Source organism: Nelumbo lutea, chromosome 2, assembly GCF_056320005.1.
Source record: "Nelumbo lutea isolate HS-2025 chromosome 2, American lotus-T2T, whole genome shotgun sequence".
NCBI lineage: Eukaryota > Viridiplantae > Streptophyta > Magnoliopsida > Proteales > Nelumbonaceae > Nelumbo > Nelumbo lutea.
The window spans coordinates 35,879,929-35,903,074 of record NC_142685.1 but is presented as its reverse complement, the minus strand read 5'-3'; the positions used below and the strand labels follow the sequence as shown (position 1 = coordinate 35,903,074).

General features: G+C 36.0%; 1 protein-coding gene and 2 long non-coding RNA genes across 4 annotated transcripts; 2 read left to right on the top strand and 1 right to left on the bottom strand.

Moving 5' to 3' along the window:
* Window positions 1-477: 477 nt before the first annotated feature.
* Window positions 478-6,134, top strand: LOC148869847 (uncharacterized). Of its 2 annotated transcripts, XM_088973753.1 has the most exons (5): window positions 567-879; window positions 4,522-4,761; window positions 5,409-5,546; window positions 5,645-5,710; window positions 5,889-6,027. In XM_088973753.1, exons 1-4 carry the CDS (start codon window positions 702-704, stop codon window positions 5,680-5,682), a joined length of 594 nt encoding a protein of 197 aa, XP_088829879.1. In that variant the 5' UTR covers window positions 567-701; the 3' UTR covers window positions 5,683-5,710; window positions 5,889-6,027. The 2 variants fall into 2 exon arrangements, with proteins under 2 accessions (XP_088829878.1, XP_088829879.1); XM_088973752.1 differs by having other exon boundaries at window positions 478-879; window positions 5,409-5,710; window positions 5,889-6,134.
* A 1,010-nt stretch (window positions 6,135-7,144) lies between these two features.
* Window positions 7,145-8,195, bottom strand: LOC148869846 (uncharacterized). The gene is made up of 3 exons (XR_016108175.1): window positions 7,954-8,195; window positions 7,755-7,841; window positions 7,145-7,633 (listed from the first exon to the last, which is right to left on the bottom strand). It is a non-coding gene; the product is annotated as an uncharacterized LOC148869846 (long non-coding RNA).
* LOC148869845 (uncharacterized) lies at window positions 7,335-14,641 on the top strand. The gene is made up of 3 exons (XR_016108174.1): window positions 7,335-7,460; window positions 12,254-12,397; window positions 14,332-14,641. It is a non-coding gene; the product is annotated as an uncharacterized LOC148869845 (long non-coding RNA).
* The last annotated feature ends 8,505 nt before the right edge of the window (window positions 14,642-23,146 follow it).

The following is a 23,146-nucleotide window of genomic DNA, read 5'->3' as shown; positions in this document are numbered from 1 at the left end:
ATCTTTCATTAATTTTATATTTAACGATATTATAATGATATCTTTGACATTTTTAATAATAAAATGATATTAAAATAACATCTTTAACAATTTTAATGATAAAACGATATTATAAAATATGAATCAATGAAAAATAAATCATATGATCTATAACGTGATTACTTAACATGCCATAAAAATTTTGGACTCTTAAGTTTTTAGGTTAAATCTTAAATGTTCTAATTTTAATTTATAATCAAAGACCGGTATACTTAACAAGCAAGGCCCATTAGAGTCATAAAGCCCACTTTCCTGGGCCCTTCACGGGTTCCTTTGCTGGCTGTGGCCTGTGGATTCTCTTCTCAAACTTCCTCACTATCATGATGGACACTCAAGTACAAGCCCGATTTTGTTTTAAACATTATGACAGAACTACCCTCTAATAACCAATTTATTACAAACTGCATATTGATCGGTTAGATGCCACGTTTCATGCAGATGGGTGTTGAAGACACACGCGGTTTTTCTATAGAAGGTATACGACACTCGTCCAGACCACAACGACCAGAGCAGGAAGAGTTGATCATTGATCAATAATCAAATAACTATCAAGTTTCAAGTTTCATCGATCTCCTTCGAGACAATCGGCTCATCCTGTGATTATTGTTGGGTTAGTTGGGTACGTACTTGGGTGAGAGTTGAGAAAGAATCAGTTGAAAGCAATGGAGAAGAGAGCGGCTTTAGGGGTGAAGAAGAAACCCATCAAACAGACCAAGAGGAGATTTCTGAAGAAGGTTGTAGACTATCTCAAATCCGACTCCTATATGTACGCTCCGTTGATCTCTCCACCTCCACCGTCCAATTCTCCTGCTCGACACATCACCAGCTCCTCTGATTCAAGTACTCCTTCTTTCCCTCCTATTCCCCTCTGAGTTTTATTTATTTTTTCTTTTTTTAGTATTTTGTGTTGTTGAGATACTGTCTGCCCATGGATACGTTGTTTAAAGGGGTTTAGGGGTTTTTCTGCAGAGCAATGATGCTGTGGAGGGTAGAGAACTCGTTTACTATTAATAGGGTATTTCAACTTGCATTTATATAGTATTAAGACAAACCCATCTCCCTTTATAATCTGAACAGAGAGGGAGGGGATGATTTTTTGTCTTGTTAATTTGTTATTTAGGCTGTGTTTAGTTGCAGTGCAATTTTACTTGCACTAGTAATGAAAAAAATGCATATTCTGGTTTAACTTGGGTTTTATTTTATTCTGATTCATGTCTTTACTTACTTCATTTGTACTGCAATCAAACAAAGTAAGCTAAAATTTGAAACAAAAATAGGTCAGAATTTACCCTCGAATCATTACAAATTTGTTTGCATTGCAACCAAACACAGCCTTAGGCTCAGTTTGGAAGGAGTATATGTAGAGTGTAAAACCTTATATTTTGTATGTACATCTTTGTATTTTGTATGCATTTGTACCGTACATATTTGTATTTGTATTTGTACTCCTTATACTTCATGTTGTCGGTTTATTTAAACTCATAAAAAGAAGAATTGAAAGAGAAAAAGAAAGAAGATAGAAAGTTGAGAATGAGTTTAATTGGTTTCTTGACGGGTTTGTTTAGGGAAATATTGTGGGATGGTCAAGATGAAACGGTGGGACCAGTGGAATTGAATACATATCTTAGGGTCTGTTTGGTTCAGAATTGGAATGGTATATTCCTCCTGCCTATTTGGTTCATAAAGGGATCGGAATCAATCGGAATGGATTCTCATTTCCAAGGGAGGGGGAAGCAATGGCCATTCCCTTAAATGCGAAATGCCATTCCATCATTGATTGAGGTAAAAATCGATGATCCCTACTAGCAATGGTGATGTGTAGAGCTTGGGTGCAACTTTGGTGACAGATATGCAAGAAAACAGTGTTAGAGGGCCTGGGTCGACCGGGCAAGGAACTCCGAAGCTTAAGTCAGTAATTGCCGAGCTCTTCGAGGTGATGAAAAGTATGCAAGTAGGAATCAGAGAGTAAGTATCCTAGTATGTGAGTGTACCTTGTGAGAGTCGAGGTTTACCCTTATATAAACCTTGAAGGCCTGTTCGTTTCTTCTTAACTCTTATCTCTTAAGATGAATCTTTTAACTTTAAGAGGGAAATGGGTGTTCATTTCCTTTTATCTCTTGTCTGTTAAGTGCAATTTTATGACTTTTTGTTTTCTAATGATACCCCGAAAAGACAAATAAGAGTTCTCATATACGGGGTTAAAATGGACATTTGATAATTTTTAGAATTTAGAATTCAGAATTCAGAACAACATTCTCCGCATGCATTTAGAGTTCAGAGGAAAGAAAAGTTCACCAATATCAACATACCTCTTAATGTAATTATTGCACTTTCAGATGTCAGACGTCAAAGCAAACAAACAGGCCCTGAGACTTGGTTGAGACGTGTTTGGCACATTTGGGCTACTGATGACTACGCGTCCACTGCTTTCGGGATGTGCCCCGACGGCACTGCAAGCGTCTTTATTCGCTTCCTCGTGAAGCGTGGGCAAGAGGGCTTATAGCTGTCAAGTGGGCTTTGTGCTTGCATACGTCTTGGGCCAGCTATCCCGTGGAGACAAAGGAGAGAAAAAGCGTGTGCGTAGGTTGGAGGCATACTGAGGTTGGAGAGGTCCCTCAGGTTGCAGGCTACCCAGGTCAAATAAGAAGGTCGGTAACACGGTATGGTCGAATCGGATGTGTGCTTCGGGCCTGTAGGCCAATCTGCCAAGGTGCTCTTAAGCGAGGTTAGAGTTCACTCGGGCTTCATAAGCTGATCTATCGAGGCGCCTTTAAGCAAGGTTAGAGTTCACTCGGGCTTCATAAGCCGATCTGTCGAGGTGCCTTTAAGTGAGGTTTTGCTACATGTGTCGCTGAGGTGCCATAATGTATTTCTGTCACCATGTGGAAGAATATAATTGGAGAGGAAGATCATCCCTCATCAACCATGAATGGAACAGTTAATGGGATTCTGATTCCACCAACCCAATGATTGGTGCAGATGGGGTGTCACTTGGACCAGATTTCGTCCAATCCGATCCAGTCCACTATGAGCATTGCAGATGGACCAGGTTCAATCCAATCCGATGAATACTCTGGACCATTTTTTGGACCAGTCCAATTCATTGTCTGGACCATCGAATCCATTCAAATTGGTTTTAATTTGGATTGGTTCCAACCCAAACCTAGTCCATTGACACCTGTGTTCTTATCTTCTATCAATGGAGGATATTGGTTCAGTCTGACCCAATCCAATATAAATCCATTACAGATGGGTCGAGTCCAATCCAATCCAATAAATACTTTGAACCATTAAGTCTGGACTGGTCCAATTCAATATGTCTTATTGGTCCGTCCAAGTTGATTATGATTTGGATGGGTCCAACCCAAAATTGGTCCATTGACACTCCTAGGTCCAGATCACTATTCTTGCAAATAACTAATACCAATAAAAGTACCATAAAAATGGAAAATACAGTTAATGAAGTAAGAGAAAAAGAAATATGGGAGTGAGTCCAATGCCCAGGTGGGTAGGTAATGAGGAAGCCGTTAGTGCTCTTCAGTGCCAAGGCCTTGCTCTTGAGAAGAGAGGTGGCCCATGAGTGTTAACCCAGGAGTTTCTTTTGTGATGCTTGGTTGTCATCATCTTCTGGAGCGTTTAGGATTACAAGTCAAAGGACATATTATTTTTGGATCCCACTTTTCCCTTGGTCAGTTATCAATTTGATCTCCATTAGAATGGTGCAGAGGGTGTCTACTACAGATAATTTCAGAGAAACTAACTTGAGAAATCTCAGTCCAACTGAACATTGATAGACTTGCCCAGGGTGGGGGGTTTCAGAGCCTTCGAGTATTGATGGTGCATCACAGAACAGTTTGGAGGTGTTCCATGCACCACCATCAAGGGCCCGTTCAGAAAGTTCTTTACTAGTGAACGTTAAGTTGTCCAACCAGTTGTTCTGAGATATGGGATAGTTACAATGGCTCTAGTGTTCCAGGGTAGCTTGTTTGTGCTCTAGTCTTTCTTCTAGACAATGTTTCTTTTCATCATTTTCTCATTTACTCTGGTCACTTTTGTTTCCTTTTTCTCTTTAAAAGGGGGTATCAAATGGAGACTCTGTTTTTTCTTCATAAGCTAATTTGAATTTCCTTGGACTGGTTTGAACTGAAAGAGAGTTCACTTGGAAATTTTCAAAATGACCCATTGTTCCTATACCTGATCAAGATGGAACTGCAGCATTGGCATTTATTATACAAGTAAACCTTGTTGGTTTTGAATCCATAACCTTTGGCATTGTTGCTTCAAGGGTCGACTTGTGAATAACTGTTAATATTCCTGTAACTTAGAAATCTTTTGCCTTCTTCCACTACGTAGGAATTGGTTGACAAAATATGAATTATGCACTTCCAGATAGTCTCTGCTTGAGGTTGTGTACAATTTTTCCCGCCATGATGTTGTTATCTTGGTTATTGAAAGCTTTAACTGAGTTTGTTTGAATGACAGCTTTATTTCTAGGACTTGCATACACAACTTCTGGTGGGAATATTTATGTGCTACTAACCTCAAAAATGCTGTTTCTATTCCTTGGTTCATCAAGTGAGGTTTCAAGTATTCATTTGGTTTCACTGAGAATATCTTGTTCAAGTCACGACTTTCATACACACCACAATTCATTCTCCAAGAAATTGGCAGTTGTGCTGAGTCGGATGGCTGAGAATTTTACATGTTTGCAACTATTTGAGGGTAATGTAAAGAATGTTAGTGGAACTATCTTCCTAGATTGGTCATCTATATATTTCAAGATGTGATTATATCATCAATCCACATGAAGGTGTTAGGTGTGTCTTATTACCAAGTTGGAATTATGGTGCAGCCATTCCAGATCCTCCATCTGACATCTTTATGTATATGAGCATTGTGTTTCAGTGCTGAGGGCACAACCTACAATGTCTCTTTGTTCACAATTGGTGTCTTGAGTTCATCCATCAGACAAGCACAAGGTTTTACAGGGATAAATCACATAGTACTTTTGATACCTTCCATGCAGATATTTCCTTATACCAAACATTCTTTTGCACTAAAGAAATTGTAAAACTATTAGCATGCCGGGGCACATGGCTTTACAGGAATAAAATCATAGAAATTAGAACTTCATGTGGGACAGCCTTTTTATTCTCATAAAAGAATTACTATAGATTCAAGCTTTTTCTTGGAAACAGACTCTTTGTATGTGCAGGGGTAAGTCTGTGTACATCTGTCCCTCCCCAGACCCTCATTGGTGAGAGCGTCATGCACTGGGATGCTCTTTATAGATTCGAGCATTTGATTTTGTTTATTTCTTCCCTGTCTGGAATCTTTATAATGTGCATTAACCCTGTTCTTAATTTCAGGACCTCTTAGTTGTCTAACAGGGGTGACTACAGCAGTTTCAACAAGGAAAGTGAACAACAAAAACAATCAAACAAATGACGAGCCAGAAAATATGTTGAGGGAAGAACAAGACATTGAAGGTTCTCATACTCAACCAGGTAATTTGGGTCCAGGAATTTCTAGACACTTTGAGATGGTAAAGCATATTGTACACAAGAACTGTCGTCCTTCTTCCTTATTTGGCCATGATGTCCAGAATATCAAACGTTGTACCACTACCCTCCCTACAGTTAAAACTTAAGCAGTCAAAGAGCACATATCGGTGAGTCCTCCAAAATTTTCCTTGATTTCTTGTGATTTTCAAGCACAAGACCATTAACATCAGTTTGTTGAAAATCATTATAGTTTCTGTTATTCAATGTATAATTCCAAAATTCTAGTTAGTGGAGTCTTTGTCAAGGTAAGATACTGAGATTTAATGTTCTTCGTTCTTGTTGCAGCCAAAGTAAAAAAGATGCCTGAGACGTAGCTGCAGAAGTATTGCACTGTACTTTATCATGTTCTTTCTTGTATAGTTAAAGTCCTGTGTTTAAGTCTTCCATGGTTTAATGGTCATATTGTAAGTAAAATTGGTTTGCATCTCTCTCTCTCTCCCCATCCCCCCTAACAGTTCATAGTTTTGAACTTAAGTGGGCAGATTTAGATTGACTGTGGTTAATTCGTAGAGGAGCTGGACTGTGGTTTTCTAGCCTCTTGGGGGTTTTTCTTTTTTGAAATATCCCCTTCCTTTCTGCAAAGGAGATATTGCTACCTGAGTCTCTGTTTGCTAGGAGAAGGACAAGGAAGGGCACGAGCACGAAAATGTCATGGAAGATGGACTAATGATGCATCTGGTTTGTTTTTGTGGGAGTGTTTGGTTGGCATCTTTTTGGTTTCTATAAGTCAGATGCCATTTTGGTTAACTCGATGGCAGGTTAGGCGCTTAAATGTAATCAGTCATTTATTCCTCTGGAACTCCCCAAAATTAAGACTGACCTGGCCTTGGGCAGTTGGGCTTCTTATATATGACGAGTGAGGAGTGATCACCATTTTGTGCTGGCTGAGTTCGGCTTCAGTCAGTGCAAGCCTGTCCTCACATCGTTCCAACGGCCTCATGATTCATGAAATAAAGCATATGGAGATATACCAATGCAAGGTTGTAAAGGTGGTTAGAACATGCGTTTCACTGACCGAAGCCGGACTCGTGTTAGCTTGGTTTTGGGTTATACTCACTTAAAACAATTTCTGGTAGTTCGTTTCAAGGTTTTTATCAGGGGTCCGGTTCTTGGGTTGAACAGTCTGACCGTTTAAACCAATTAGATGGTCTGTTTTGACCAAAAAAGAAAAATATAAAAAAATAAAAAAAATGGTTAAATTGTTGAATGGTTCAAATGATTCGATTACTTGGGTCAATGGTTTGTTGATTTGATTACTTGGGTCAAATGATTCGATTATGGTTTGTTGATCAAATTAATGGTTTTTGGTGAAACAAATGGATTGATTTCTGTTTTTTTTTGGTCTGACTGTCCGGTCTAGTTCAGTTTTGAAAATTATAGTTTGTTTCATTACAAGAAGAGAAGAAAAGATTGTAAAAAAAAGGATAAATTGCTGAAACTTCTCTTAGAATTTTCATCTCTAGGGATAAAAATGTCTAAAATTGGTTTTAACAATTTACCCTTTTTTTTCATTCAAAAAGAGATCAAACAACAAAAAAGACTTTGACTCAAAACAAAGTCTATTATAAGTAAAACCCCACAAGCATATGTAAATAACGAGTTTGCATCACCGGCCCACCGCGCTTCACCCCACGACGTGCGACTGACACCTGTCCAGTCGCACGCGGTGGGGCATTCCCGCGTGCGACGCTTACGTGACGGACATTAGCCCCGCCAGTTAGCCCCAAAACCAGTTCTTTTACCATATTCGCACCCCTCCTGAAGCTCAGATTGGAGGAGAAGTTCTGACCCCCGTTCTCTGTCCGAGCTCAGATCTCCGCTTCTATCTCCGGCACCGGCGAACGCTCCGGTCATCAGGTAAGTTCTAACCTTTGTTTTTTTTCTGGGGCTGTGATTTTTTTCATTAAACCCTCTTTGATGTTTTATTTTACTTTTGACTTTTTTAAATGAAACGCTCCGATCACCTCCATTTTTGCTGCCAAAGACGCGCAAGCTACAGATAGAAACTAGAACATCCATGGCTTCCCACGCTAGAGACGATGCAAGAAATAACAAACCAGAGAAGAAATTAATGGATTTGGCATCACTAATTGATGGTTCTAAAAATGGAAAAATGCTCATTTTCTTAATCAGGGTTTTTTGATGGCTTACTTGAAGTTCGTACTGTGATAAGAATCGATCCAGACAATTCACAGATAAATAAACAGTCAATGGTTCGAAGTTGAAATGGCGATGAACCTTCAGAATACCATAGGAATTCACATGAGAAAATGGAACCACCAGAAAAGAAAAGAAGTGAAGCAGGAATGAAAAAAGATCGATATTTTCGATCAAAAAATCCAAAACCCACCTTGTAAATCCAGTCAACCGAGTCATTGCGAGCAGAAACGTCGCAATCCTCCCTCGGCATCATTTCTCCTTCTTTCTCAAGAAGCAACGAAACTCTCGTATCGAAGCCCGAATCATCGAAGAAAAAACATCCGTTCTTTCTGGTTCTGGCGAGACCCGCTCCCGACTGAATCGGCTCCGTCGTCGACGACGATTCGGCGCAGAGAAGGCCCGAGAAGCAGTCCAAGGGGAATGCCATGGCACAATTGGTTTTGGGTCTAACGGACGGGGCTAACGTCCGTCACATTAGCGTCACACGCGGCAACGCCTCACCACGTGCGACTGGACAGGTGTCAGTCGCACGTCGTGTGGGGCGTTTGTGGGGCGAAGCGCGGTGGGGCGGTGATGCGAACTCGTAAATAACGATACATCACCTATCCTCGTGAGTCCCTTATTGGGCACTTGCCCGTACCGTCCAGTGGTGCCTAATACAAGGAACATAATAAACCCAATAGTCCGTTCCTTTCGCCAATATTTTGAATGTATCGGCCAATACATACTAATTGTATAATATTAGAATCCATTTGTATTATTAACTCTCATTAATAATCCTATAATTACTCCTTATCTCTCTAATAATACATATATTTAATATAACTTGTCATAATTAACCCTTAATCCCCCAATAATTACACCATTAAAGCATTATTTAAATTTGAATTTGACTTGCCATTAAACCAACCCTTCTTTTGGTAAAAAAACCTATTTAAAACTATAAACATGAGATAAATAGAATTAAACCTTGGTCATTTGTTTGTCATGACCATAAACCCACCACTATGGCATAATCTAATTGTTGATATAATTGTATGCAATTTATCCTTAAGCAAATTTTCTTAATGGATGTCTATTAATTAATGTTAAAATTGATTATTAAAATTTATATACTAATAAATATTAATTAAAATTATATTGTATTTTTGAAAATTAATACATATTTCAATCTTCCATTATTTTTCAATAATTACTAATTATGCCTCAATATCTCACACTTCAAATAAACCATTGAAGTATGGTTTTGTATGTTTACCTTCGTATAAAACTTATATTTTCTATTATTAATATATTTTTAAAATTTATTTGTATTTTATAGTATTTTCATAACTTGAATTTTCATCTGTTTCCATATATATCCAAAGCATATCCTGAAATGTTTTTTAAATGTCTTTCCGATACATCTTGCATTTCCAATATTTTGAACATTGCTCTCAACCCACCTGTGTCATGAATTAAAAACATATCCAAACCTTGCTCCTAATCTTGCTATTATTAATATATCTTTAAGCTTTATTTGTGTTTTTTAGTATTTCGATATCTTGATTTTTCATTATTTCCATACATATCTAAAGCATAACCTGAAATGTCTCTTAAATTTGTCTTTCTGATACGTCTTGCATTTCCAATACTTTGAACCTTGCTCCCAACCCACCTGTGTCACAAATTAAAATCATTGCTGATACAGGTGTAACATATTGGTTGTGTGCTTACTCAGTATGTTCACCAGGTGTGCCTACTGGGTCCAGGCTCATGAAAATGGTATTCACTGTTCAGTCGAAACTTTGAAGTTAGAACCATGTATGAGTTAAGAGTTACTAGTGTACATGTCCTGTTTAGAAAGATTTCCCAGTTGAAGTTATTCTTCATAACAATCTACCTTTATTCCTTGAGCCAACAGAGATATTTCTGTATGGCACATTAGCACCTCATAGTTAACTGAGTAAACAATTAACATTCGCATTCAATAATTGACAAGATCAACAGAGGGTGCCATTTCTGAACATGCTTATATGTTCCTCTCTTGTATTCTAAGAACATGGCAATCATCTTGGTGGGACTTCCTCACCTTTCGCTCTAGCAACAGAAGCTGAAAGGATCCCAAGATCACGATTCAGGAATGTTAATGCAGATTCGCACTCAGCAATCATTCTTGTGACAGAAGATGGTTCATCTGCTGCGTCAGAAGATCCAATGGCCAATGCAGCATGTGAATCTCGAAGGTTCCTCAGGTTTGATAGGAACTGTCATTAGAAGCAGAACACTTGGTTTTTTTCCCAGCGAATATGTATTCACATCCTTCAAAGTCTCGAAACAGATATAAAACTAGTGGTGATCATGAAAAACTGAAAAATAGAACCGAACCAACAAGACCAAACTGAAATTTCCGGTTAATCAAATTGACCGGTATACATATATTTTTATATTATCTATATTATAAATGAATATATGCATTATATATATAATGTATTATTTATGATATAATTTTTTATATGCATTTTTAGTTTTTTATTATATATTTATATTATATATTATAAAAATAAAAAAATTAAAAAACCGACAAACCGAACTGACAGTTAGCCGAACAGATCGACTTAGGTTCGATTTCAGTTACTGTTTTTCAAAAAACTGGCACTATTGGTTCGGTTTGAAAAATAGGCCCACGGTTCGATAACCTAACTATGGGCACCCCTATACAAAACTGAGGAAAACTCTAGGCTAAAAGAAGTGGTCTTTTACAATAAAAGAAAATACAATAATAAAAGCAAAAGGAAGTACAAGATGAGGTGATAAGAAATCATCGAGCAGTAAAATCAAAAGAAAAGGCCTATAAGCCCTTCTCCTTGACAATACCACCCAAAATGACTCAAATTGAGCTACTTTTCTAGAGTGAAAAAAAAAGCCTTGAGCCATTTAACAACTTCAGAAACCCAAACTAAACATTACCAATTCAAAGACAACAAACATCAGAAACCAACCCTTCACTAAAAGGATCTTAGAAATTCCTCATCCCTCTGAACCCCTATGACTTCTCCCAGCTCTGAAATAGCAGCCCACCATCCACCAGAAACTCAAATTCCCTAGACCCTGAATTCAAAAGATTCAATACAAACTTCTAACCTAGGTTGAGAACTGAGATGTCAGATTTCTCAACAATTTCCTAATCCAAAGACCAGAAGTAATGCATAGATGCTATCTAAAAAATTGACAGTTTTCTTTTACTTGTAACAACAGATAAAGATATATTGCCAACATAAAGCCACCTTTTCATGCATCAAGGATAGATTAGTTTTTATGCAAAAGTAGCATTAGAGTTTAATTTAGAACAGTTAAAAACTCCATTCAGGATCTTCTGAGTTTTAAGGCAGTTTATACAGGATAAAATGGAAGATCAGATGTTCAAGCTTAAGAAACTAGAAACTAATGTTGAAGACATTGTTGTCATTGCAGTGAGGAGAAGATAACTAGTTGTTTTGGATTCCTTGGCACCTAGGCACTCACTGTCATCATCATCCAAGCCCTGTACCAACTATATGGGGTTGGCTACATGAATCCTGGATCCTGGATCAATCAGTTTCTAAAACCCTATTCCTGATAGATTCACTAGAAACTAGCCACATGGAACAGGAATTGCATTTCCTTAAAGGGGAAAATAGCATTAATCAAATTAACCCCAACTAATCTACCAATGTTACTACTTTCCAGATTTCCATGTTTAAGGTCAAAATCTCTATTGGCAAAAGATTGGAGAAAATCATGAGACTTCTTTAGGAGCCAATTGGGCCTAAAGGAGAATATTTGATCAAATGGGAATCAGTTTGTAAATTGTAAAAGCAAAGAAGGCAGCTTGGTAAGTGGCCTAGAAAATCCATACCTTTACCTTGAAAATCCATACCTTCCTGTTCAAACCATTTTTTGCAGTATACCCGATATATTCCTAATGGCAGCAATACTAATTTTTGGAATTATTTATGGTGGTGGAAAGGAGCAGCTCTGTAGGGGCAGATTTCCTGGACTTTCTCTTTGTCCCTCCACAAAGATTTTCCTGTTTTCCATTGTGCATCCTTAACCAAGAATGGGCTAGTTTAGAACCTTGCTTTGAAGATTTTTTTTTTTTTTTTTTTGTTTTTTGTTCTAGCTGTTCTTGCTCTTCTGGAAGGTGATATTCTTGGTATGTCTAAAGACTCTAAACCTAACTTTAGAATTTGGTCTGCCAACTCCTCAGATCTTTTTTTTCTCATTTTTTTTTTCTTCTGCGGTTCCTTCTTTAAGGGGATCACTTGTGGTCTATTTTGAAAGGGCCAATTCCACTTAAAATTAGGGTGAGAATTTCTGAAAAAAGAGGCTTAATTGGTGCTTATCACCCAATATGTATTATTTGTACAAAGCAAGCTATGATTCTCATACAGTTTACTAATCTCTTGTTCATTTGATTATTTCTATTTCATACAGTGGTATTTTGGATTTTCTTCGCTTTATGAATGCAGGTCAATCCTTCCAACAGACTTGAGAACTGATTGGGAGATTGTTTTTTATGCCTACTCAAGAAGAGAGGCAGAATGGTGCACTACAGCAGAAGAATTGTGGACAATGAGAAAAGAAGAGCACGAAAAATTTTCAAGATAAATCCTGTACAAGAGCTGCACTTATTTGAAAACTTTTTTATCAGTAAATTGTGGAGAAGAGGGGTAGTTTTATCTTTTTATTTATTCCTCTTTGTCTATTATTGGGCATGTATGCTAGTGTACAGCCTTGTACAGTTCTATATTTTAATATAAATACCTATTTCCTGGGTTGAATCTGGACTGATAATGATAGACCAACCAAGCAGTCATTCTCTCCTTGTGGTTTTGTCTCTTCTCTCTTTTTCTCACCTGAACTATCATGGTATCAGAGCATGTTGCTCTCTGATCCATCTCTTCTCAGTCAAAAATCAAAATCTGTTCTTCCCCTTGTTTTGAGATTGGTTTCAGGGCTGCTTTGCTCAACCAAAAAATCAATCTACTCTATTCCGCATGTCCATGAAGGAAGTTTTAATTAGATCGATCTTGATAGATCTAAGATCATGGTGAAACTACATAGAGTGTAGAGGAAGTTCTGATCTTCTCTCTTGGGTGGCAGCAGGTTTCTCTTTCCTTTTTTGGACTGTACTCTCTATCACTTCTTTCTCAGCAGTTCAAACAGTTTTTCTTGGCTGCAAGAGGTTCTTTTATCTCTTTCAGAAATTATTGCTCGTCATTGGTGTTCATACTACCTGTTCCATTGTCTTTATCTGTGTTTATTGATCTTGGAACTTGAGAATGCCGAAATCATCTCAATCAAGTTTGATGGCAGCAACTATGCACTTTTGGAAGTTTCATTTTCAGTATTTTGTTGAAAGGAAAATGATGTGGGGCTATATTGATGGTTCTACAACCACGCCAGATGCTAGTGATGCAAAGGGGCTCAAATAGTGGAAGATTGAAAATGCTCAGGTTGTCTCCTAGATTTTGGTTCTGTAACTTTTGATGTTGCTATTAATGAGGGAACTTAAGACTGCACATGACATGTTTGGGTACCTTGAGAAGGTCTATAAGCAATCCAATATGTCCAAACAATATCAGATAGAGCTGGATATATTTTCTTATATTGGAGTAAAGAATCCAAGAGTACTATGCTAGATTTATGAATCTTTGGACTGAATATGAGTTCATTCATTTGGGGGATTTATCTACTAGTTGTGTGAAAGCAATGAAGAGTCACTTTGATAAGAGAAAAGTTATGCACTTCTTGATGCATCTCTAGCCTGATTATGAGACAATATCTTCAAACATACTTAGTGGGAAAGTCGGACTTAGATGTGACCCTTGGGGAGTTATTAAGAGAGGAAACTCAGCTCCTTACTCGGTCCTCTCTTGATAATAAGAAAGAGAATATGGCATAGATGCAGTTTTTATGGCTACCAAACAAAAGGGAAAGAAGGATTTTTCGAAGATACAGTGTTATAAGTGCAAGAATTTTGGGTGTGTTGCATCATAATGCAAGAACTTTTGCACCTATTACAAACAGGAGGGACATATTATTGTTGAATGTCTGGCTAGGCCACCTAAGAAATGAAAACATAAGGTTTTTCAAGCTTTGGTTGAACCATCCAATGCTTCTCCCTCCACTTCAGCACCCAAGACAGATTCTCAGGGTTCACTAAATGAAGATAAGATTCGCCAACTCATATCTTTGGCTATTTTCTCTGTTTTTTTTTAGCTATTGGCCTGGCTAGTAAGTCAATCGGCTTATTATGCTCTTCTCCATCTCATATGTGCATAAGCCTCAAATCACATGTTTGGAGCTTCCTTTGGTCATTCTCCTAAACTTTACACCTCTGATAATCACATTGTTACATCTAATGGTGAAACTCATCCTATTTATGGTTGTGATGATTTGTTTCTATCCACTTCCAAGTCTATTCCATTCCTATATTTCTAAAACTCTTTTTGTTCCCAAGTTGACTACTAATTTAATTTCTGTTAGACAACATGTTGATGATGGTAATAATGTCCTTTTCTCTTGTGATGGTTGCTTTATCTAGGACCAGCACATTGGAGAGCTAAGGGAGAAGGGGCGTAGGCTTGGAAAGGCTGTTTGCTCTTGAATTTGAGGATTAAAGTTAAAGTTTTTCATCAGCTTCTTGTTTGCTATTTACTACTTCAAAATTTTCTTCCGCTTCATATAATAATGTGTAGCACTTATGGCATAGATATTTAGGTCATACTCATGCTAAAAACTGAGATTATATGTTTTCTTCTAATTATTTGCCTATTACTAGCTCTTCATTCAATAATTTTGATAAATCCTATTTGACTTGTTGCTATAGTAAAAGTCATGTTTTTCCCTTTCCATATCCTGAGCTTGCTTTTACTCCTTTTCATCTTATTCATAGTGATGTAGGGCATCTCCTATTATTTCATGCTTGGGTTACAAATACTTTGTGTTATTTATTGATGATTGCACTCAGTATACATGGGTTTATTTTTTCCATAAGAAGTCTAAAGTTCTCCCCACATTTAAGAACTTTTATGCCACGATTATGAACCAAATTAAAAGTACCATGAGTATCTTGCAATCTAATTCCAGGGGAGAGTACTTTGATGATGAGGATGATGAGTTTCAAACTTATCTTAAGCAACATGGTATTCAAGCCCAAAGGTCTTGTCCAAGTACCTCTCAACAAAATGGTATTTGAGCACAAGAATCATCATATTGCTAGTATTGGCAAGATCCATTTTACATTATTCATATGTTCCCATTACCTTCTGGATATATATATATATATATATATATATATATATATATATATATATATATATATATACTGGTTGGTTTAGTTATCTACGTTTCGGTTTAGTTTTCTCAGTTCAATGTGTGAATATTGGTTTTCTCAATTATAAAATTGATCAAGTGGGTTATGTGCTTCATGTATACCCACATAATTCAAAAAATGACAGAACAATAAGAAGACTTATACAAGAAATAGAGAAAGTGAGTGACAAAAGTCAATATCGAATTGAAGATAAAGAAATCATAGGAGTATTCTCAAGTTTGATCAACAATGATTGAAGATCATGACTCAACCAAATGGTTGAACAAGCTCCTAAATTTTATTGAATGGTTAGACCTAAGTTCAAATGAAAGTATAAAGTAAGAAGATTGAAGTATATATGGGAAGAGTTCTACCAAAAAAAGTATGGGAAGAGAAACTTTTCAATGACTCATAGAGAGAGTGATGTCTGATATGATGCTACATTTATTATTGTGTGTATTCTTGTTTATGTAATTTGATTATGTTTTTCTATTCTCTTGTATATTTTTTATCTTATTTTCGTTTCATTTGGAATGAAAATCTCTCTCTTTCCTAGCCCTGTCTCAGAAAAGAAAGTCTAAGAATGATTTTTATTTTTTCTTCTGATTAGAAAAACTAATGTTTGAGTGACAAGTGACACATATTAATATTATGCACAAAAGGCAATATGTTTCTATTAATTTTTGAGTGACAAGTGACACATATTAATACAGTGAATTGTTTTTTTCTTGTTGCTGCTTTCAAAAACAAGTCAAAACCATTTGATTTGAAAACAGATTGTTTTTCAAAACAAAAACACAAAAACATGTTCTTGAAATTCTGGTTTCTTAAATATGTTTTTATTTTGTCACTTAAACCATATAAATTCTATACTAGAAAATTTGTTTTTGTTTTAAAACCCATTATTCATTATTTTGGTGGTTCCAAAAACATGTATTATTATTTTTTTTTGAAACAAAGCTAACTTGTTTTTCCTTTTGAAAACAAAGAACACGTTTTAGTTTTTTTTTTTGCTGATGTGGCGATTAATTCCAAAAACAAATAAAAAGAAAAGCATTCATGTTGTAGAATTCACTCTTAATTTTTTTTTTAGTTCATAAATAAAACTCAAAAAAATATGAAATGCCTATTGTTAATTTCATGCGTTGGGCCACACACACACGCACTTCTACGCACTATTTAGTTCTTATGTTGCAAATACATTGCTTAACAATGAAGAATTTATTGGTTATATTTTTTACTTAAATGACCCTAATTACTTATTTACTCTTATCTATGCATTAATTAGTAAATGTATACATGTATAACACACTTGACAATTTCAAATGGTGATGATGATCAATGTTGTTGTTATAACCTACCTATATGTAATTAACAAAGAGAAGTAGTCTTTGGTGTTAACAGAGACAAATAATTGGAGTTTGGATCTCCTACATAGTATTATGCAGGGGAAGATGTTCTCAATTCACGAAAGGTAGTATATTGTGAGTTCTGGTGGACAGAAGATCCAGAATCAAATATAATTGAATCATGGCGGGCCGTGATTTAAGCTTAGTTTGGGCCCAAGTGAAACTAGGCAATAGTTGGTGCCAACTTCTTCAATTTGGGAGAGGCTGAGGGCCGTCCTTACAGCCAGAAAGGTATAAGAATGCCGGCGATGGATCTTGGTGAGGAATCTAAAAAGCCTAATCTTATCTAAGGCGACATGCAAAAAGACAGGCCTAAGACTGACGTGCAAGAGGACGTCGGCGAATCTAAAAAACCTTTGTGTGATAAGGTTTCTGGTTTTAGCTAGAAGGCACAATTTTTGGAGTAGGAGCTAGGTGGGGGGCTTCAGTTTCTGTATAACAGCTGGGGCATTGCACCCAGCGCCGACTGAGGGAGGACTGGAGGAAGTTAATTGTATTGCGTTTGGAGGAGGTAGGGAGGCAGGTAGCGAAGCTGTATGTGGACTATTGGGTCAAGGTAGACAAGGAAATCAGAGTCAGAAGGTCTTCTAGTGGTAGAGGCAAAAGGGGAAGAGGTGGAGGTTAGAGCTCCTTAATTAGGTTTGCTAGGGCAGGTCATAGCTTTGCGTTTTCTGTGCTGTGTGGTACTTCTTTTGTTCTTATTTTTCTGAAGTTGTTTTTGTTTTGGGCTTGGTGAAAGTGGGCCGGTTTCGGTCTTGAACTGGGTGTGCTGACCCCTTTTCTGTTTCATCTCTTTTTTCTATTTGTGTGTAATTCTGTTCTATTTATTTATCAAAGAAAAAAAGGGTTAAATATTTAAAGTATCCCTATAATTTAGTAAATGGATAAAAACTTATCATACCGTTTGAAAAATTAGTTACGGTACCCTTAAGATTTTTAACACTGGACAAAATCCTCCTCTATCATTAACGTGCCATACGATCTGTTTGCATATAATGCCATCGACTTGTATGTTTTTTCTTAATTCTAAAGCTACCCTTCTACGATCAATATTATCTTTTATTGTTTTTTAAATTTTCAAAAGAAACCAAATTTATCAGCACACTCCTAGCGTGCTGATAAATTTTCAGGTCCCAACTAATTTCCCTTTTGTCTAGGCAGCCAATGACCATCATGTATCAGCACACTCCTAGCGTCACATTCCAAGCTCATACTTTTTTTTTTTTTTAATTAATAATGCCCTCTGATGAATCAAACAGCCAGTCTATGATAGCGTACACATGGACATGGGCTTAAATCAATGAGCAGGCTTCCCTCAGTTTTGCATTGATAGATGTCAAATGAATGAAACTGAGAATGCATCTCTCTCTCTCTACACTTCTTAAATGCCAATAGCAACTTGAAATGAAGGAAAAAAGAAGAAAGAAAAAGATCAATCAGTTCAAACGGGAACTCTTTAACCGGAAGCACATCAACAAAAAGGGTATTTCTTTTCAATCTTTGTATAGGGAAAGATCTCCAAATTATCTATTAACTTTGACCATCTTTTCCCTAAGCAAAGCCCCACCTCACTGTAAAGACCCACCTTGGCATAAGTGTATTACAGGGTAGAGCTTCTCACCATTAATGGAAGCTCAAGCTCACCCTCTAGGGATTTTAAGATCTAATATCAATATCAATTTGGTGGGGCCTTCTTTCCTTAGACTCTCTTATTTATGGTTCTTCATTTTTTTTTATCAATTAGGTTTTATTTTGAAAATTTAATAAATAATAAAAGACAAATTTGACATTTTACTTTTTCTGTCAATAGCACCTATGTCCATTGTCAAAAAACTTAAAAGTACCTTAAATAATTTTTCAAATAATAGGATAAGTTTTTATTCATTTATTAAACCAGAGGGATAACCCCCCCCCCCCAAAAAAAAAAAAAATCCAAAGGCCTATCTTCAGACTTCTTATTTGTAGTTTATGTCAATGTATTCAATACTTTCTTATTTGAACTACTGATTTATTTGACTATGTCAATAAATACATAATTCCTATTTAATAATCTATATAATTTTACTTTTATTATTAATGTTGTTTGGCAATTACAATGGCAACATATAATTTTACTAATGTTTGGCATGAGTACGCATCATTAAGTCAAACTTCAAAGCACTCACCAATTGGGACACCTGTTCATTCATTTATTGTATTCATTTAATACTTTTAACAAAGGATAAAGGAATAAAGGGTGAAAACCACAACATTGAAGTGGAACTGATTTTATTGTCAATATATATATAAATGTAAAGCCGGAGTCCGATAGCCCTAGTTGGCACTCAATCCAGGGCCCATGTATCATGATAACTTGCTTTCAAGAGCACTAAGGGGAATCAAGAATTTATCACCGGCATGAAACATTATCGTTGATTCAACGATCGGCTGAACAGCCATCGTATTCAGCTGATCTGAATTATCTTTTTCATTGCATTAACGTACATCTGTTATCTTAGATCTAAAAATGGGCGAATATGGAAAACTCAGTTGTACAAACAAAAGAGACTCTTGCTCTCCAAGCACCCAAACCCAATAAATCTGTCATTTCGAAAATCAAAGCTTGGTCTCACCTCCAATGCCGAATGTGACCTATAAAATAGGATATATAGATAATTGAGAAAATCTATCATGTCTAAACTCTGAAAGACATGGTACGGGAAAGAGCTTTAATCAATCAAATTTTATTTATAAATTTTGATAAATACCATTTGATTCATTACGAGATCTGAATGATCTTGTACGGATATTGCAGATATGGGTTAGATCAACAGTTTTGTTTGCAAAGGGTTTTTTATCTGCTATTATATCGAGTATTGTTGAAGAAGAACATGATTGGTTTCCATGGTCGGCCAGAGATGCAAGATTTGTTAAGTCCTATGGTTCAAAGTATCGATACATCTCTTGATTCAGCACAGATGTATGGATAATTATTTAACCGATATGCTTATTATTTATTATTTTTTTTATTTTTAAAATTTTAATTTTAAGTATAATTCTATATTTATGATTTACTATAAAAAGGATTTTGTAAAAATAACTAAAATAAGTATATCAAAGCTCAAAGATATGATACGACATGTCCCATATCAAGCGTAAGATATTGATACTTTAAACCTTATTATAATTAGAGGTACTGATTTGAACCTCTTGGAGGTCACCATCTACTGTGTTGAGAGATTGGATGTTACCATTGTAGCCTCTCTCACTGCAGTTTGGGAAGAAGGGTGAAAAAAGGGAGCAAATGGTTACACTGTTTACCTCGTTCGAAAATGAGAGTAAAGTATGTATTACTTTTTTCAAAACAAACTTTCTCTCATTTTTGGGGCAAAATTAATCTGACATGTATGTATATTTATTTCAATTTTTTTTTTATGAAAATTTACTTTTAATTACCAAATGATAGTAATTTTGAACCGGAGCACATATTTGCAACTTCTAAATGCAGTCTTAGTTTTTATCAGTATTTTTTATAATGTGGTCAAATTGATTGGTCAAACTAGAGAGAGAGAGAGAGAGAGAGAGAGAGAGAGAGAGAAGTTCCAATAGGACCCCTAAAAACCAGCTCAAGAAAACACTACCTTAAGCCCCAAAAAAGCCAGACTAAAATAGTAAAAGCTTCACAAACCGAGAAAAAGATAGGACCAACAAAGAGTAGGCTCAGCCCACCAAAGCCACAAAATGATGGGTTTGGATGTAGTAGGCACGTTAGGTGAGCACAATGAGTGAACACATAATAGATGTATGACACATGTTCCAGTTAATGTGCCTTTCATTCAAACGTTTTTGTTACATTAGACATAAATTATCTATTATTTTATTATTTTTATCAAAATAATTAAAAATAAAAAACAATGGAAAAAGAAAACGTAAATAAGTCCCAACTCCCAACACGTACTCATTTATGTTTTCTTTTTTTACTGTTTTTTATTTTTAATTATTTTGACAAAGATAATAAAATAATGGATAATTTCTATCTAACGGAACAAAACAATTTGGATGAAAGGCACATTAATTGGGACATGTGTCATACAACTATTACGTGCTCACTCATTGTGCTTACCTAACATGCCTACTACATCCGGACCCACCCAAAATGATAGGAAGCACTGAAACAAGCAAAAACTATAAACCATCTTTTACAACCACTCGATCAACAACATACTGGCAGCTAATTGAATCATTGAACTTTTTTACTAGGTAAATGGGTTATGGGTTAGACATTAATTCTCTTTTTTTTTATCTTAATTTTTGTATTTTATTTTCAACATTATTTATTTTTTATATAGAAAATATATAATATTATGAACATGTCCAAATTTTCTATAAAGTTTTTATATTTTTACAACTTTTTCTAGTTTCTTCTATTTTAAATTTTTTATCATTTAATTATGATATTATGGGTTGACTCATTTGATGTAGACAATTAACCATTTTCTTTTTGTAGTAAAAGAAAATTCTGTTAAAAGAAAAACAAAAGATAATTACAAAATAATAACCCAAAATGTAAAAAACAGATTGGTATAACAACCTATACAAAAATTTACAATCACACTAAAATCTAACCCCAACACAAGACAACCTCAAAACGAAGCTCACACTAAAAACCAACCTAAAACCTAGAAGCCTTGACAAAGGGGAACCAAGGCCGCGACCATGAAAGAAGAAAACCATATATATAATACCAGGATCAAACCCAAGCTAAGTAGAATTTTCCCCAACTCATTCTCCACTCCCTCTACCCAGAATACTCCTTAACCCTCTAGCATTTGCTTAGACCAATTTTTCTACCTATAGGCCACCAATTACTCAATTTTTTGATTTCCCCAAAGTCACGATATCCATATCCTCAACCATTCCCTCCTCTTCATTTTGCTCCTTGGGCAATCCATACCAAGCTTGGATGGCATCTATTTGATAGCCTCTTGCTTCAAACTATAAAAAGATTTTCCATCCCTTTTTTCCCCACCAAAAAAGAAGAAACCCATTGAATTCACCACCTAAACATCTCTATCAAACCTCCTCTCCTTTCATAACAAAAAATCACCTCTATTATGGGTATGTCCACCTTATCTATAGCCTAACACCTAGAAAGGTCCATAGACCCCTATCTATTCAAGGCCAAGGCATCTTTTCTTTATTAGGACAGATGGGGAACTATCTTGATTGCCATTAGCCGGCCCACAATACTTCTTTTACCCTTCTCACCCTTTTTCGACTCCTAACCACAAACTCACCCTCTTGATGTGTTCCTTATGTTTTCAAGCTGAAGTGATTAAAAATCTTCTAAGACTGTTCTACGATTTTTCAATTTCTTACTAACATTTTCCAAGGCTATAGACTCTCTTAGGCACCACCATTGCCACCTTAAGCCTATTAGATGGTAGAGATGGGTACCAATTGGAGATGTGCCCATTTATTTTTTTGTAACTTTCGTAATTCTTTGTATTTTTTCATATTTCAAGTAATTTATCATTTAACTATGACATCATAGATTGATTCATTTGACCCAAGATGTTGAACCACTGCCACCTAGACAAGAAACTGCTTTCATTTTTGGCTTAGTTTTAGATTTTCTATTCTTTCCATCATTAACACAAATACTTCTCATTTATTATCATACCTATCTTTGTTTAATATGATGAATACATAGTATTAGAGATGTTACCATCTTTTTTAATAATTTTTTTACATTTTTATATTTTATCTATATTTTAATTTTATTATTTAATTACGATATATCATAGATTGATCCATTTCACCCAAATGGTGAACTACTTAGCTGCCTTTTGGATTAAAGAAAAATGATTCATTTTTTAGTACTAAGTAGCTGATCTTGAACTTCCTAATGCAGCATTAAGTACTAAGTATGTGGAGTCTACTTCATTAATTGGCGATGAAGTCCTAACATACAGGAAAGGACATTTGAAGGTTCTAGCCACGTACCCAATGAGGGGCTTACTTAATTACTTGGCACCTAGCTACCATGGTCGGACAAAAGTGTCCGACCACTCCATGATTTTTACATCAAACTCTTAAATTTTAAACCCTAAATCCCTAACTTCTAACCCTAAACCCTAAACCCTAGACCATAAAATTAATTGAAAAATGCAATTAGTTGAAAAGATGTCCTCCCACCAGGTAGGAAATGCAAGCGTCCTTCTTCCGAGCACTTACCCTGTGAACATGTAAACTGTTCTCATAGTCAGCCTGAGAAACATTCCTAACTTCCATTGGCTTGCTATTCATCAGTAGGGTGTTCCCCTTCATGGAAGGAGAGAAAATAATTTCCATATCCAACTAGATGATATCCTCAGCGGATAGGCCAATGCAAACTTGTGATTGTGAACTACACATAAGTGGTAGTTATGGCGATTAAGTTTTCCATACCCATGACTGATTTCTGGCACAGCTAGCTGCTCTTCACAATGATGCTCCAAAGTCCAAGCAGATGGAATATGACAGGTTATGGATGCCCTAGAACGGTGCATGAGGTTATGTCCCTATATCCAATCCAATGCCCTAGAACTGTGAATGAGTTATATGTCATCCTCTGGCCTATACCCAAAATTTAACCTTCAAATTTAAACGGTTGT